The 13,569-nt window shown below is 39.7% G+C and overlaps 1 protein-coding gene across 2 annotated transcripts in view; it reads right to left on the minus strand.

The window, feature by feature from the left end:
* gpc5c (glypican 5c) overlaps positions 1–13,569 on the minus strand; it is a 103,923-nt gene that overhangs the window by 11,705 nt on the left and 78,649 nt on the right. For both annotated transcript variants that reach the window (XM_005912838.3, XM_005912837.3), the window contains one exon: positions 10,800–10,941. In XM_005912838.3, the coding sequence (XP_005912900.1) occupies positions 10,800–10,941 (142 nt within the window). The remainder of the gene's footprint in view (positions 1–10,799; positions 10,942–13,569) is intronic.

A 13,569-nucleotide genomic window follows, 5' to 3' on the forward strand; every position in this document is an offset into this window, starting at 1 on the left:
TCCTTCTTAGATCTTCACTGAGTTCCTTGGACTTCCTCATTGGTCTGCATATTGGTCAGTCCAATGAGTGTTTCATTTTTATGCTAGCAAAGAGAAACTACCAGTTGTGGTCAATCACGATCAGTTAACAGGCTCTGGCCTTGTCATGTTAAGACATTGCAGAACCCTCAGTACCACTTATAAAAAGATTTAAGTAAATGTTTGTATATATTTGTGCCCATATATATAATTTTGAACCTGTGTGGATTAGGAAAAAAAGCTAAAAAGCATACAAACTTGTGCACCCAGTTCTTGTTTTTGAAAGTCATTAAAGATTTATGCTAAACAATTATTCCACCCTTGAAGAAGAAAAGTTCAAAGAAATCATTAAAGGCCTAAAATTACCATAACATTCATGCCCAAGATGAGCGTAAGTAAATTTCTGACTGCAACTGTAGGTATAGCTTAAAAAAGAAGAAATGGAGGGAATGACCTAGTTGAATCCCATTTTACCCCTTTAAAAAAAGATGGATACACACAGGACTGCACTTAAACATCTGGCAACTGAAGGAATGTAGCATTTAACCACACTCAAAATGTTCAGAAAAAAAGTCACAGCTAATTTCCATTGTGGTATTGTTTAATTATACCACCTTAATCTTGAAGCACTAACTTTAAGAAGATCAAACGTTTTCTTGTTCAAATATACAAAATCCAGACCACACACCATTTAAGTGACCTCTTAAGGTTGCACGCTACATTGTTGTAGATGCAGCTTCACTGAATGTATTCCATGGCTGTTACACTTTGCAGTCAAAGTTGTTGTTGTTTTCATGGTTGGGGAAAAACAACATTAATAACTAGCCATATCACTGTCTTCCAATCACAACTTTACACACAAAAAAACCAGCCATGCTGCTGTTACCAGCTACAAATCCTGGATATCCCGACGCTGTTTGTTAGAACAGGGAAATGTTAAATTTCTTAAGGCCTCATTTTCCTTGTCTCACATTTACCGTTCCAAGAATTTAAACAAGTCTTTCTTATCTCTTTTCACACACACATTGTCTTACAATGAAAGGTAAGGGTAGAGAGTAAAAACGAGGGGAGGATGAATTCACACAGTTCATTACTGGCCATCCATCTCTGTGCTGTTGTTGTCCGCAAATCACTCTTTATGTGCTGGCATGTCAGGCAGGGGCTCCTCACTCATTCAAACTAATCTCCCTATTCTGTTTTCTGAGAAACACAGTGAATTCATGCACATCTCTGAGAACTGCCTCCCTGGTTCACAGGCAACCTGTACAACAGGACTGGTACAAGGTCTCTGGCAGGCCACTCAGGGGGCTAAAAGGGCCAAAATACTGGGGCACCAGTGGGGTACGTGTCTTAGCCTAAAGCTAACCTAGCAACAGGCACAGCAGCCTGGCAACTAGCACAGGGATCAGTGGAGTGGAATCTGTCCAGTGTGATTCTTGGCTGTACTAGACTATTAAGCTCCTTGGCAAGATTAAAATTTACACCCTTTACATACACACACAAACACATATACACAGAAACAAATTGGCAAATGGGGCCCTGGGAGGACAGTGACCTCAGGCAGTCAATGTGACAGATTCTCAAGATGGAGAGGAAGATGAGGGAAGTTTAATGCCCAAGACAACTCCTCAATCTCACAAACAAATACACACACCCATCGCTACACACACCAGGGTACTCAGAACACACACCACACCTGTGTGCACTCAAACACCAGCTGCCTCATCACATTGCCAGGTGTCACGTTGTCCTTGTAGAGAGACAAGCATGAAGGATGCAGAAATAAACTGCCATTTATATCCTTTTGCTCTCTCTTTTTCAATTGCATATGCACACGCACATATGGCCACACACACACGCACAGACAAACAACACATGTTGATAGTTTTTGGGGTTCTTTTTAGTTAGTTAGTTAGTTTTTTAAACCATCAAAATGAAATGAACATGAGGCACAACTCAGGGAAACAATGCCCTCACATGTACCTACTAACCTCATACTTCTCCCCATGGACTTAACTTACTGGTAAAGAAGCCTTAAAGGTTGAATTATCCAAAACTTTTTGAGTGATATTAACAAGTCTTACATGTCCCCAACAATGTTTCAGCCCAAAATACCACACCACCCGGAATGCCCTAGGTTTTGAGACCCATTATGGGCTGTTTTAAAGTTTCCACAAGTCATAGTTGTCCCCCCGCTAACACTTACTTTGGCCACATTAGCCGCACTAGGCTACAACCAGTCTTTCCTATTCTGGAGGGGACATTTTGATCTGAAGAGTCTCACTTTTTTGCTTTGTTCTTGTTGTTTAGGTGATGGGAAAACATGGGAGAGTTATTTGGTTATTTATAGACTGTATTTAGTTGTTTTTTTATCACTTCACTTGCTATCACACAGTACTTTTTAATATTTTACTGGAGCCATTATTTGTCTTGCATAGTACACAATAACTGGACAGGAAAAACACTAGCTTAATCTAAAAGAACACAGTGTTGCTGTGCGCTCTAGTTTTTAGCAGGTTTTTGTTTATGGTTATACTCACAAACAAACTAACTCGGTCACTCAGGCACAGCTGGCGGCCGGCGGAGCTCATGGGCGCGTCACTGCAACTCCCCCTGGCTTCTGCTCCGCGGCTGCTGAGTGAACCCTCATCTGGGACTCTCCTCAGCTCTTACTGGAACAGTGGCGCGGCTGCCCCTCTGTTGGTCTTCCATGGTCTCTTGTGTTCTGGGGGCCTCTGGATGTCTGGAGTTTTGATCTCCTCCATACCTGCTTCACACCCTGGAGGACGGGGCTGTGGCCCCCCCACACTCCCTAGCAGATCGTTACATGGAGAAACCTTTGGAATACAAGCGCGCTGATCCACACAGGTATGCACACGGGTGTTCACTGCTCGTAGACCCAAATTACACCTTTCTTGGCTGCTACTTCGAAGCACATCTGTCCTGCGTGCTGCACAACAACATTGAATATTTAGTATTTACTGCTGTTTACACTTAGCTAGATTAATGCGATGGTGTTGTGTTTAGTATGTTGCTTTGTTTTTGTTTTTTTTTGTCTTTTTGCTTGTTTTCTATTCCTTCTCTCAACAGGTGATCCAGGAGATTTTTATTTTTTCTCCCCCCCTTTCTCACTGTCCCTCTCCCCTTCTGTTTTCTCCTTTCCTTCCTCTTTCTTTCTCCCTTTCCTATCCCTCACTCATGTCTGTCCCGTCTGTAACATCTGAAAATAAAATATAATAAATAATAAAAACAAAGATCGACCAAATGGACCAATACGGCAATGCCACGATGATCCATTTGGCAAAGTAAATCCATTGGGTATCCTTGTTGGTCTTCAGACAACAATTCTGATGGCTAAAGAACCAAATGGGACAGGCAAAAAAAAAAAAAAAAACAAACAAGCTAACTAATCGATGCAGTGGTAAAGTAGCAGGTATGTGCTCTGAAAGGTCAAATTACATTATTTTGTTGCTTGTTTTTCTGTCATGTAACTAATAAAGTTAGTTACAAAGCCTCGGTTCCTTGTCAAAAATAGCTGTCCGATAGCAGACCAAGCCCAGAAAACATATTTAATATTGGATACATTTGAACAGAAAGTGATTTTTAAGTTAGCATTTTGGATCAGTTAGCATCAGTGTTAGCAGCATGCTGTAATTCTCCCCTTAGCGTTGACACAGGAAGACAGATGCAACAAGGGAAAATTCTTATTGGCTTTTAAAGCTGGGAGATGGTCTTGTTGCCAAGGAGATGGGTCTTTTATTTTCTTTATAAAAGTCTCATAACACTATAAACCAAATCTTTAAGATTAATGCTTTCACATTTGTGATGTTACTATTGCAATTAAACAGGACTTTGTTTCATTTAAGCGTTCTGCTTTGCCTTGCTGCCTAGACAGAATGCATTACACATAACAATCTCTCCATAACCAAATAAATAGACTGAAATCTTTATATATATTATTTAGTCAATATCAAAAATGTTGGCTGTCAAATATGTTTCATATTGTATTTGCTGTAATCCACAATCTTTCTGAAATTATCCAGACTAATTTATTCAGCACTTCAGTGCCTGCTTCAGTGTGTGTAAACTGTCACTGACACTATCTGCTTAGTGACACCAAGTAGCGGTGCACACATAAAAGTTAAGTGCACAGAATGGAATGCAGCCTTGTGTTGCTCCATGTGACGGGCCCCCTCTGAATTAAAGTGATTTAAGTGATACTTGCCTTCTCAACTTCAAAGTGTTTTCACATATCTGAGCGGGTAAGAGGGGAAAAAAACCACATTGCGCTGTGATGTTATAAATGTTTGATTTTGTGTGGGCGAATCAAATACTTTGATGTAAACTCTTGGTTGCGTAACTGACTGCAGTTTTAGAATTAAATCACTTAGAACTGTGCACTGAGTACACTGGTCCTTTTAATCTGCAATCAGTTCAATCAGTCAGAGGTCAGCCCTCTCTCAGCCCTCTGGGCTGACAATCTGCACCAGGTTCACTTCTTATTGCCACATTACTTATGGATAAGGGAGAAGGACTTTGTTGCTCTCACCACAGATCAATGGGATTGGGCTCTAATGAAGTGACTTGTCTTCCAACGTGTGTCTCTTTGATGCTTACCTGTAAAGCCTGCACACAGACTTTGCACTCCAGGTAGTAAATAGACTGTTTGCTACCAGAATTCATTACCACTCATGCCATGCTAACATGCTTTTTGCCATCTAAAAACAAACAAACAAAAACAACATACTGTGATTGTCATTTAAAACAAAAACTTTGCATTTTATACGTATTACAAAGGATTACCTTCCCACGTCATCAGTGGGAAAATCCCAGCCGATGTTTTTCCGTCTTTCTCCCCTCACCTACGTTGTATTTCCCCCTGTATACTAGGCTGAGATGAGACAGAGGAGGATCACACTCATCCCTGCTTATCCTTCTACTGCATTTTTCAATATCAGTGGAATGTCTGACTTTGTTTGCTCAGTGCTGTGTTACAGCAGGAATGTCATTTTCTGTGTTAGTAGCCAACAATAAGCTCTGGTCAAGGAAAGACAGTCAAGAGGGTCACTCACACCAGCAACGCTGGCCACCGACAACCCATTTCCATAAGTTCATTGAGGTTTACCAAATATTGTCTCAACAGCAACCTAAAAGTATAATCTAAAGCAGATTGGGGCTCAGGGGGAAGGGTGGTGTACCAGGTTTTTATTCACACATTAAACATGAAGTTCTAGCCACTGCACCGCTTTCAATAAAGAACACTTTATGAGTCTGAGCCATCTTTTAAAGTCCATGTACTGCTTGGAAACATGTGCATGTAAGAATGTCTTGTAAGAATAAGAGTTCCTTCTGTGGTTCTGTTAAAGCTTTTATGTGGCTGTGGTATCAAAGCACTAGATCACTAGCACCCTGTGTTCCTCTGCTGATCTGAATTCTAGGTTTAATTTTCACTAATTTCTGTACATACTCACTCCCACCATTTCCTTTGGTTTATTACCTGTTGCCACACCAGAGATTCTTGGTGTTTCCCGACCAGGCTCCCAAAGGTGTGCTGCAAAAGCTCAATCATAAAGGCCTTACAGATACTGCTAAGAAAGGAAATGATGATGCCGGCTAATGAGAACCATTCTCCTCTGATGACCGTGCGCCTAGGGAGCCTTTCAAGCTAATATGCTTTCAAAGTGCTATAAAACCACAGGGTAGAATATGTCATGCAAGTGAGAAAAAGGAGCCCACTTAAAGGCAAGGTGAAATATGGTATAAAAGGGATGAATAGAGACAGCAGGAAATAGAAGACAGTTGTGATGATTGTAATAAAACTTAAGGACAAAAACTTTGCTTTGTAGTTTAAGTGATCAGGAAGGATGTATTTCATATGTCATTAATTAAACAGAAACTATGTTGACATTTCTCTAAATTATTGGCAAAAGAAGTATTTAGACAACTTTGCAACATTATCCGCAGTCTCGCACACAACAAATGGATGGCCCTGCATATCTGACCAAAAACATTTGACTCACTCCTCCTACATCTATCCGCAAACCAGACCATTCTGCTAATCCTCTCGTTCCTTCTTCAACAACCCTACTCTGCCCTGCGGAATTCTCTCTCAGCCCCTTGAGCTCCAGATGAAAGGCTGAGGGAAATGGCAGTCATACTGGTAATATCCGCACCGGGACACAGCCACTACATCTGCAGGCCAGCCAGCTCTCTATGCACGGCAGTCCTAAGGGACCTCATTCAGCCCAGGACCTAGAAAGAGAAGATCTAGGGTTGGACTGGCTCTATCTAGCTTGCCAGTGCATACAACCACCAAATCCCCAGTCCACCCTTCTAACCCTTTACTCTCACGGTAGATTGAATCATAGGTCTCTATGTTGATTTCGACTTGAAAGCACCTTTGAATCTTTTTATTTCTCCGTTACCTGCGCTACAACGTAAAAACGGACAGCCTTACGCCTTTTACACTCAAGTGCGTTTAGTTTCAGGCTTTTCTTCTTTCCGCTCTCCTTCACATTTGGCTATTACCCTGAATCATCCAACTTGCAACAATCCACCCTTAATCCTTAGCCTTTTCGCCTTCTTTCGTTGTATTTTTGAACAAGAAAGGCAAAGTGCGTGCTGGGTCCTGGACAACAGCAGGCTGTAGCGGGACTGTGGTCGATCCAGTGTAATCTTACTAACACTAGTGCAGGTTGGCTGTATCCTGCCCAGCTATTCATTTCAGAAATGTAGCTCCCTTGCCAGAATGAACAGCTGCTACACACCTTTTTGGCCTTATAGGCTTTGGAGGAAAGTTCTTTGTATGCCTTTGACATTCAGGTAAAAATACACCACCAACAACAAACCCATTACCTTAGTGTGCTGATACTATGTGGCTAAGTTGAACACTTTCACCAAGGTCAGATTCAGTGTGTGTTTGCCTGTGAGTTTGAGTATGTGAGCAAAGTTAGAAAGTGAAATATCGAGCATTGATAGACGTGAGTGCAGATTTTGCCCCTAGAGGTAAATTCAACACCTGTTGATGGAGGCCTTCTTGTACCATACAGACACACCTTTTTAACTATGCAGCACTCTATTTTCTTAAGTAAAAAAGCCACCAAACTAGCTGCTGCTAATTTAAGTTAATTATCAGAGTTTACAACCTAAGGATCATATTTACACTCATGCACACACTTGTGGACACATTCACATCTCAAATAAGGGTATGCAAGGATAGACCAGATGCACAATAATCGACTCCTATAACTTTCAATCTAGTCAGATTTTGATAATTACATTCTTTGACAGGACGCCAAAGAGAAACAATCACTGCCTATGGCTTCATGTTAGACACGTTTACCCACTGAACTGTAAAGTTTGTGAAAAAAATGCCAGGGGGTGTTTTTGTTTTCTTGATGAGCTCACCAGCATTCCTGACAGATGGTGTTTGTTACCAAAAGAGAATTTTACTTTCATGGCTGTACGATTCACACTTTGTCACTGCACATCCCTCCGGCTCAATCACAGGAAATGTTTATCCATGCGATTACTCGTACTCCTCTGAGATGGATAACCTGCCTTCATCTCCTTTTTGTTTTCGTGACTTTTCACACAATACCTGGTAGACTGCCTCAACAACAGCTTTAACGCTATAATAACTTTTCTATTTGAAGTCAAATACAACAGATTTACCAGTGGGATGGAGGGTTTTTTCCCCCGTTTTTTTTTTCTTCCCCAAGTTCAATCTTAAACTTAAGACTTCATTATAAACTAAAATCCCATTCTTTTAAACTTGACATTTCTCTACTCTATCTTTTCTCTCTTTTTCTCTGTTTCTGTGCGGATCTTCACAGAAAGCAAGAGACGATTGCCTAATCTGCCAGACTCAGACTATGCTAGTGGACAAACAAATAAAGCACTGTTCCAGCTTCTGACGTACAGAAATTTGGTGTCTCGTCTATTTTCCTAATGGAGAGATAGTGGTTTAATGTGCAATTGTGGGCATTTTAGAGATTAATACGTTAATGAGCTATCTACAAATGAATAGCTCCTTTGGAAGAAGCAGTGCAAGTGTTTCGGGTAATACAGTTAATAAGCCACAGTCACGCCACAAAATGTACCACAGAAGGGGCTCTCATAGCTGCAGGGGCGATGGATAATATGGTTCATTAAAGAATCACAGATTTATTCCCCTGTTCATGGCTGTGGCTATGGCAGTCCGAACATGACCAGGCCTTCCTTATCTGGCGCACAAAGTACACTTGTGTGAAAATCTCCAGGCGAGAGGAGCAGGATCTGAGCCAAGATCAAACCAGGCATTACATCATGCAATCACACTGCACTTTCTTTTGGAGCACAATGGTATGTCTGATAAGAAATTATCTTTACCAAATCTTGCCTTGACTATTTGTAATGCTTTCCTTTTAGCCAGACAGTGTAAAGTAGAAACATTGTGCTACCAGTTTATAGCTCAGTTTTTTAAAAAGCTGCCTAGTACAGTCCTTTAGTTTTTTTTACAGTCATAAATCATAGAAACATCTGTATTAGCAATCTTAAACAAACTGCATTTTCAATATGCAGGAATTGTATCGTCTCAGTAAGACTTGCAGCAGTTTCGTGCCATCTGTGCGATGGCACAGACTGAGAATCTGTTCTCCACAGATTAGCGCTGTTCATTTGCTTCGTAATGAAGTCTCTCTTAGCAGAACAGTAGGCGGTCATGCCCCCTTTTAACATGGACCTTGGGAGCTCTGGCACTGTTATACAGTGGCAAACAACTGCAAAAACAGATGGAAATAAAATAATCTATGCCTACAATGTCCTTTATCTTGGCCCAGCTGGGAAATTACTTTAATGGTTGGCAAAGTTGATGTTCGGATGAATGTTTAGTCAATATATGAAAAGCCATAAAGGCAGTATCTACCAGTCCCACTTTGTTAATTCACAAAGATCACAGTAAGAAGTGAAGAAGAAGAAGTAACTTCGTAACAGTTAAAGAAAACTGAACTCTTAGGAGAATTTGAAAGCGAAGAATGTGAAAGAATGCCTGCTAGCATAGTTAATATACACCAGACAGCTTCAGCCAAATAGTTGAGCAGACTCACAAATGAGTTCAGCCTTGTGTGGTGTGATGTGCGTCTCTGATAATGTTTGCTATCTCTTGGCATTAGACTTCAGAGAAGCAAAAAATTATGTCTTACAATCAATTAATTAATTAATTCTGTCTTCTTGTATTTGTCTAATACAAGGGCCAAATGTGTAATATTACTTTATAGCCCATTACCTTGCCAAAAGGTGTGATTTGATGGAAAACACACTTATAAAGCTAAAAGACAGTAAACAATGGGTCATTTTTTGAAAAATTACTGGAGGTAGTTTAGGAAATCCCAGACAGCATTTTGCATTGATTATCTGGAATACTGGTGGTAGAACTCTGACCAACACTGGATTTTTTCATCTGCACTGTAACAAGGAGCTGGGCTGAGAGGATCTTTCCAGAACTGCGTGTAACTGGACTTTTTCAGTGATATTTAACTGTATCGTATTGTTTTATTTTCTTCTTTTCTTCTAAGTACAAACAGTATTACGCTGTTCTGATTAAATATTCCCTTACTTTGGGATTGTGCCTTCAGTGCAATCTTCAGGACCTCAGTTAAATAGAATTACTTTGTCTTGTCTTAAAAACAGGTAGAGAAGAAATTGCTAGCAGTGTCGACCTTGCGGTTACAGGGCTGAACTGAACAATATGGGTTGTGTTTGTTTCAATAAACAGCAGTTAAATGTCATTTAAACAACCTGTTAAAATGACAAAGCTTTGACTGCTGCAATCTAGAAGAAAAAGGCCATGCAAAAAAACTATTGGGTGTCTAAAAAAAAGTGTGGCCATGTTGTGATAGTGTTAAGGGGTAAGTGAAAATGTAATGAAAGGAAACGGAGAAAGACTGACAAGCAGTATGTAAATTTGCAATTATAGTCACAATCGTAAATACACTTCAGTCTGTGTTGTACTTAATTGCTCGTCATTAAAATATATATTTTAATGTGCATGCAGTCATCCAAATGTACGACATGTGCTTGTCTGGGTTTGTGGTGGACAGAGTAAACATGGTACATGCTACATATTGAGAGACTGCTGAATCAGCAGCTGAAACGCTGGCAGTCTGAGCGGAAGAGGCTCAGCTTACTCAGCTGGGATTTTATTACTTTCCCTCTTTGTATTGCCCGTCCACTTCCTTCTAGCTCTCACTGTATGGTATCTCCAAATGGTCTATTTACCAGGTGCATTGAAAAAAAAATCAGTTTTAAAGTACAACAAGGCTGACACTAACACTGGTTGCAGTTGCCTCTTTTTTCACTACATTGCTTGGGAAAAACAAAACACCATGGTAATATGGTGTTAAAAATGTAAAATCTCTGCAGGAGATAAAATATTCATTAAAATGAACACGAGGTCCAATAGAGTGTGTCTGTAAGTAAGCATGCCATCTTTTTGATTTGGCATCTAGTATATAAGGTACTTATATACCACCACCTTTGCTGGAGCCTCAGCAGAGTGTGAAAATGTGATTTGAGGTGAATATCCTTTGCCAGGTAGGAGATGAATAAAAGAGAGAGTTTGTGACAGTTCTTAGAAAACAATAACAGGGTCACTTAGCTGAAAAAAAGAAAGCACACTGTCTCTCCAGAGGCAGATACTTCCTTAGTTATATAACGCAATTGATATTCTAAATAAACACGCAGACCTCGTGTGGAATTGTGCTTGTATAGTGAGTGTTTTTGCATGGAAAGGTGTGACTTACAGTGTTTGTCTTGACCGTCTCCTGAGGCTTGACAACCATCTTCATCATCACACTCTGTGGTGCTGCCCTCCTCCCTTTTCCCACTGCCCAGCTCTTCCCAGTCTTCCATTTCTGCCAATTCTGGAAACATTTCCTCTGTGTCCTGCATATGCACAGAAATATGGTTAATGCATAAGATCCCAATATCCTGCATGTGAAACACTGTGAGCAACTTTTAATATAGATAACATATGATACACTTTAACATAAGTTTCTTTTTGATACTGCAAGCTGCAGATCCTTCAAAAATCTGTCATCTATTGGACTGTTGGATCATAGTGGAAGATCCCATTACTCCTGTATAAATCTCAGGACACTTTCTGAGAGCAGAAAGGTTCTGAAATGTAGAAAGGTTTGGCAGAAAACCAACCAATTATACAGTGGCAGTTGTTAATTCTTTTGGTGAATTATTCTAATTTATATTAGGTATTAGTCTATATACAGCTGAAATAAGACTTTATCAGCCTGGCCCATCAGGACCATATCCTTCCCTCCTGCTGTGTGGCCAACTAATTGGCTTTGTTGGCCCTTCATGCTGTCCATCATCATCAGGGTGGTCTCTGCTCCATAACACCATGGCTGACAAACTCTCATGACACAACAAGAAAACTGTACTTTGCACATTAAGTTCAAAATAAGGGCATAGATATCAGAACTTTGGAATATGTGAAATTATAGATGGATGCATTTGCACACATGTGTGAATACACTGTTAAACCTGCTTTACAAAGTTTACAAGATCATTCCTGGGACTAACTGACCTTAAAGGGAAGGCACAACCAGCGAAGACATGTTGAGAGGTGAATGAGAGGCATGGAGTTGGCCCCATTCCTCTCATTCACCTCTCGACATGTCTTCAGGTGTTGTGGGATTACAGATGTCTTTGCTATTGACACCACCCCAGTGACTCACTCATACACCTGACAACAGAAGAACAAGTTCTCTCCTAAGCCTTCAGTGCCCCAAAAGAAACATTTCACAAAACCAGACAAGTTTATTTATAAGAATTAGAGTGCAAAGCTTAAGAGAAACAAGACAAAGAATCAGACATGCTAGTGGTCCAGTGATAACACACTCATCCCACGTGATGTTTCAAACTACAGTAAACGTTAACATGCTATCTTCAACAAGCTTAATGTGCTTCTACAAAGGGTGGCTGTCAGTCTGCAACATGTTCCAAGTGTGTGGATTCAGGAAAAAAAAAGTTTGCTGAAAAGCTTGTTGTTCATATAAGTAACACAAAGAAAAACCAATGTTAAGTGGGCTCACTATGTAGGTCCAAAAAAGTGTCTGCACAGACTATCATGAAATTTAAATTCTGCAAATTCACACAGACCCTTACAGACTAACATAAAGGAATCTCAACTGTTAAAGGTATGTGTCTTAAAATGTATATTTTGACTTGATGATAGCACAATAAGAAAAGTCTCATGGTCCCAAAAAAGATGCATAAGGATAATCTAATAACCTCAACTAGCAGAAAAAAAAGCAAGGAAACAGATTAATCGCGCTCATGGCAACTAATTTAGTTGCTAATGGTAAAGAACAGTTTAGTTTTCAATTAATAAGATGTTTCATAAGAGGTTTACATAAAACAAAAACTAGATGTCAAGATAGTCAAAGCCCCAAACTGACAAACAGAGAAACTGAAGCACAAACCAAGGAAGCTACACGGAACTGAATTTAACTTAAGATAATAAATAAATGCTTGTTTGGGTACCAGAGTTATTCAAACAGACATATTAGTATTCTTTTTTCCTTTTTCTTCTTCTATCACATTAGTGATTGCAGATGCTAGAGAAAGACATTTAGAATGGTTTTGACTCAAGCTGGTACTTTTACATGATAATCGGTATACTCATTACTTCCATCATGTTTCACATTCAACCACATTCAACCAATGTGAAAGTACATCTTCTCACTGTGGCCCGAGAGAGTAAAATGAGATGATACAGCTATAACCACTTAAGTACAGGCTGATAAACCAGATCTTGTACATTTCAGGTAAAAGTGAAAGTCATTGGTAAAACTGGATGTCTTCATTTTCACAAGTGTGAATAAATTACAATAGGAGGGGAACAGGGTGAACAATATTTGACAGTTGTTAGAGTTCCAAATTTTATAGTATGAGTTAATTCATATTACAGTTTGCTGACAGACTAATGACTGATAACTGAGACAATCTGGGAAAAAAGAGAAAGCAATGTTCTTGAATAAGATAAACCCATTATGATTTTTCTATCATGTAAAGCAACTAAATAAATTCAGTGTGCATTACAGCAGTTCACAACCAAATGCTCTGCTAAGCAGCATAATGTTCGCCATCACTTGATGCCAGCGTGATATTAAGCTTATAACTATGGCACTGAGTGGATGTTTGACACAGTGTTGCTTGGCCCAGCTGTCCTTAAAGCATGTTAATTAGGGAGTGAATCAATTAAGGTGTTGTTGCTGTGGAAACCACAGTTAGTATAATTGTTGGTTTGTTGCTGTCTACTGAGTGCAGGGTGTTGGGTTATTTTTGTTAAGTCATGATTGCTAAATGGTCAAACTAAAGTCCTTCCTTTACAATTGTAACATAGCGAGGAAGCAAATTTATAATTTGTCTGTGGAGCTAGAGACAGATATGAATAACATGAATGTATAATGTGATAGAAAAAGACTGCTTCTGCTCTGGATTTCAATGAGCATCTTAAGCACTTTCTTAAAATGGTTTGTATTTATTTAATTT

This window comes from Haplochromis burtoni, unplaced genomic scaffold (assembly GCF_018398535.1).
Source record: "Haplochromis burtoni strain Fernald_Lab_line unplaced genomic scaffold, NCSU_Asbu1 Contig_3, whole genome shotgun sequence".
Lineage (NCBI taxonomy): Eukaryota > Metazoa > Chordata > Actinopteri > Cichliformes > Cichlidae > Haplochromis > Haplochromis burtoni.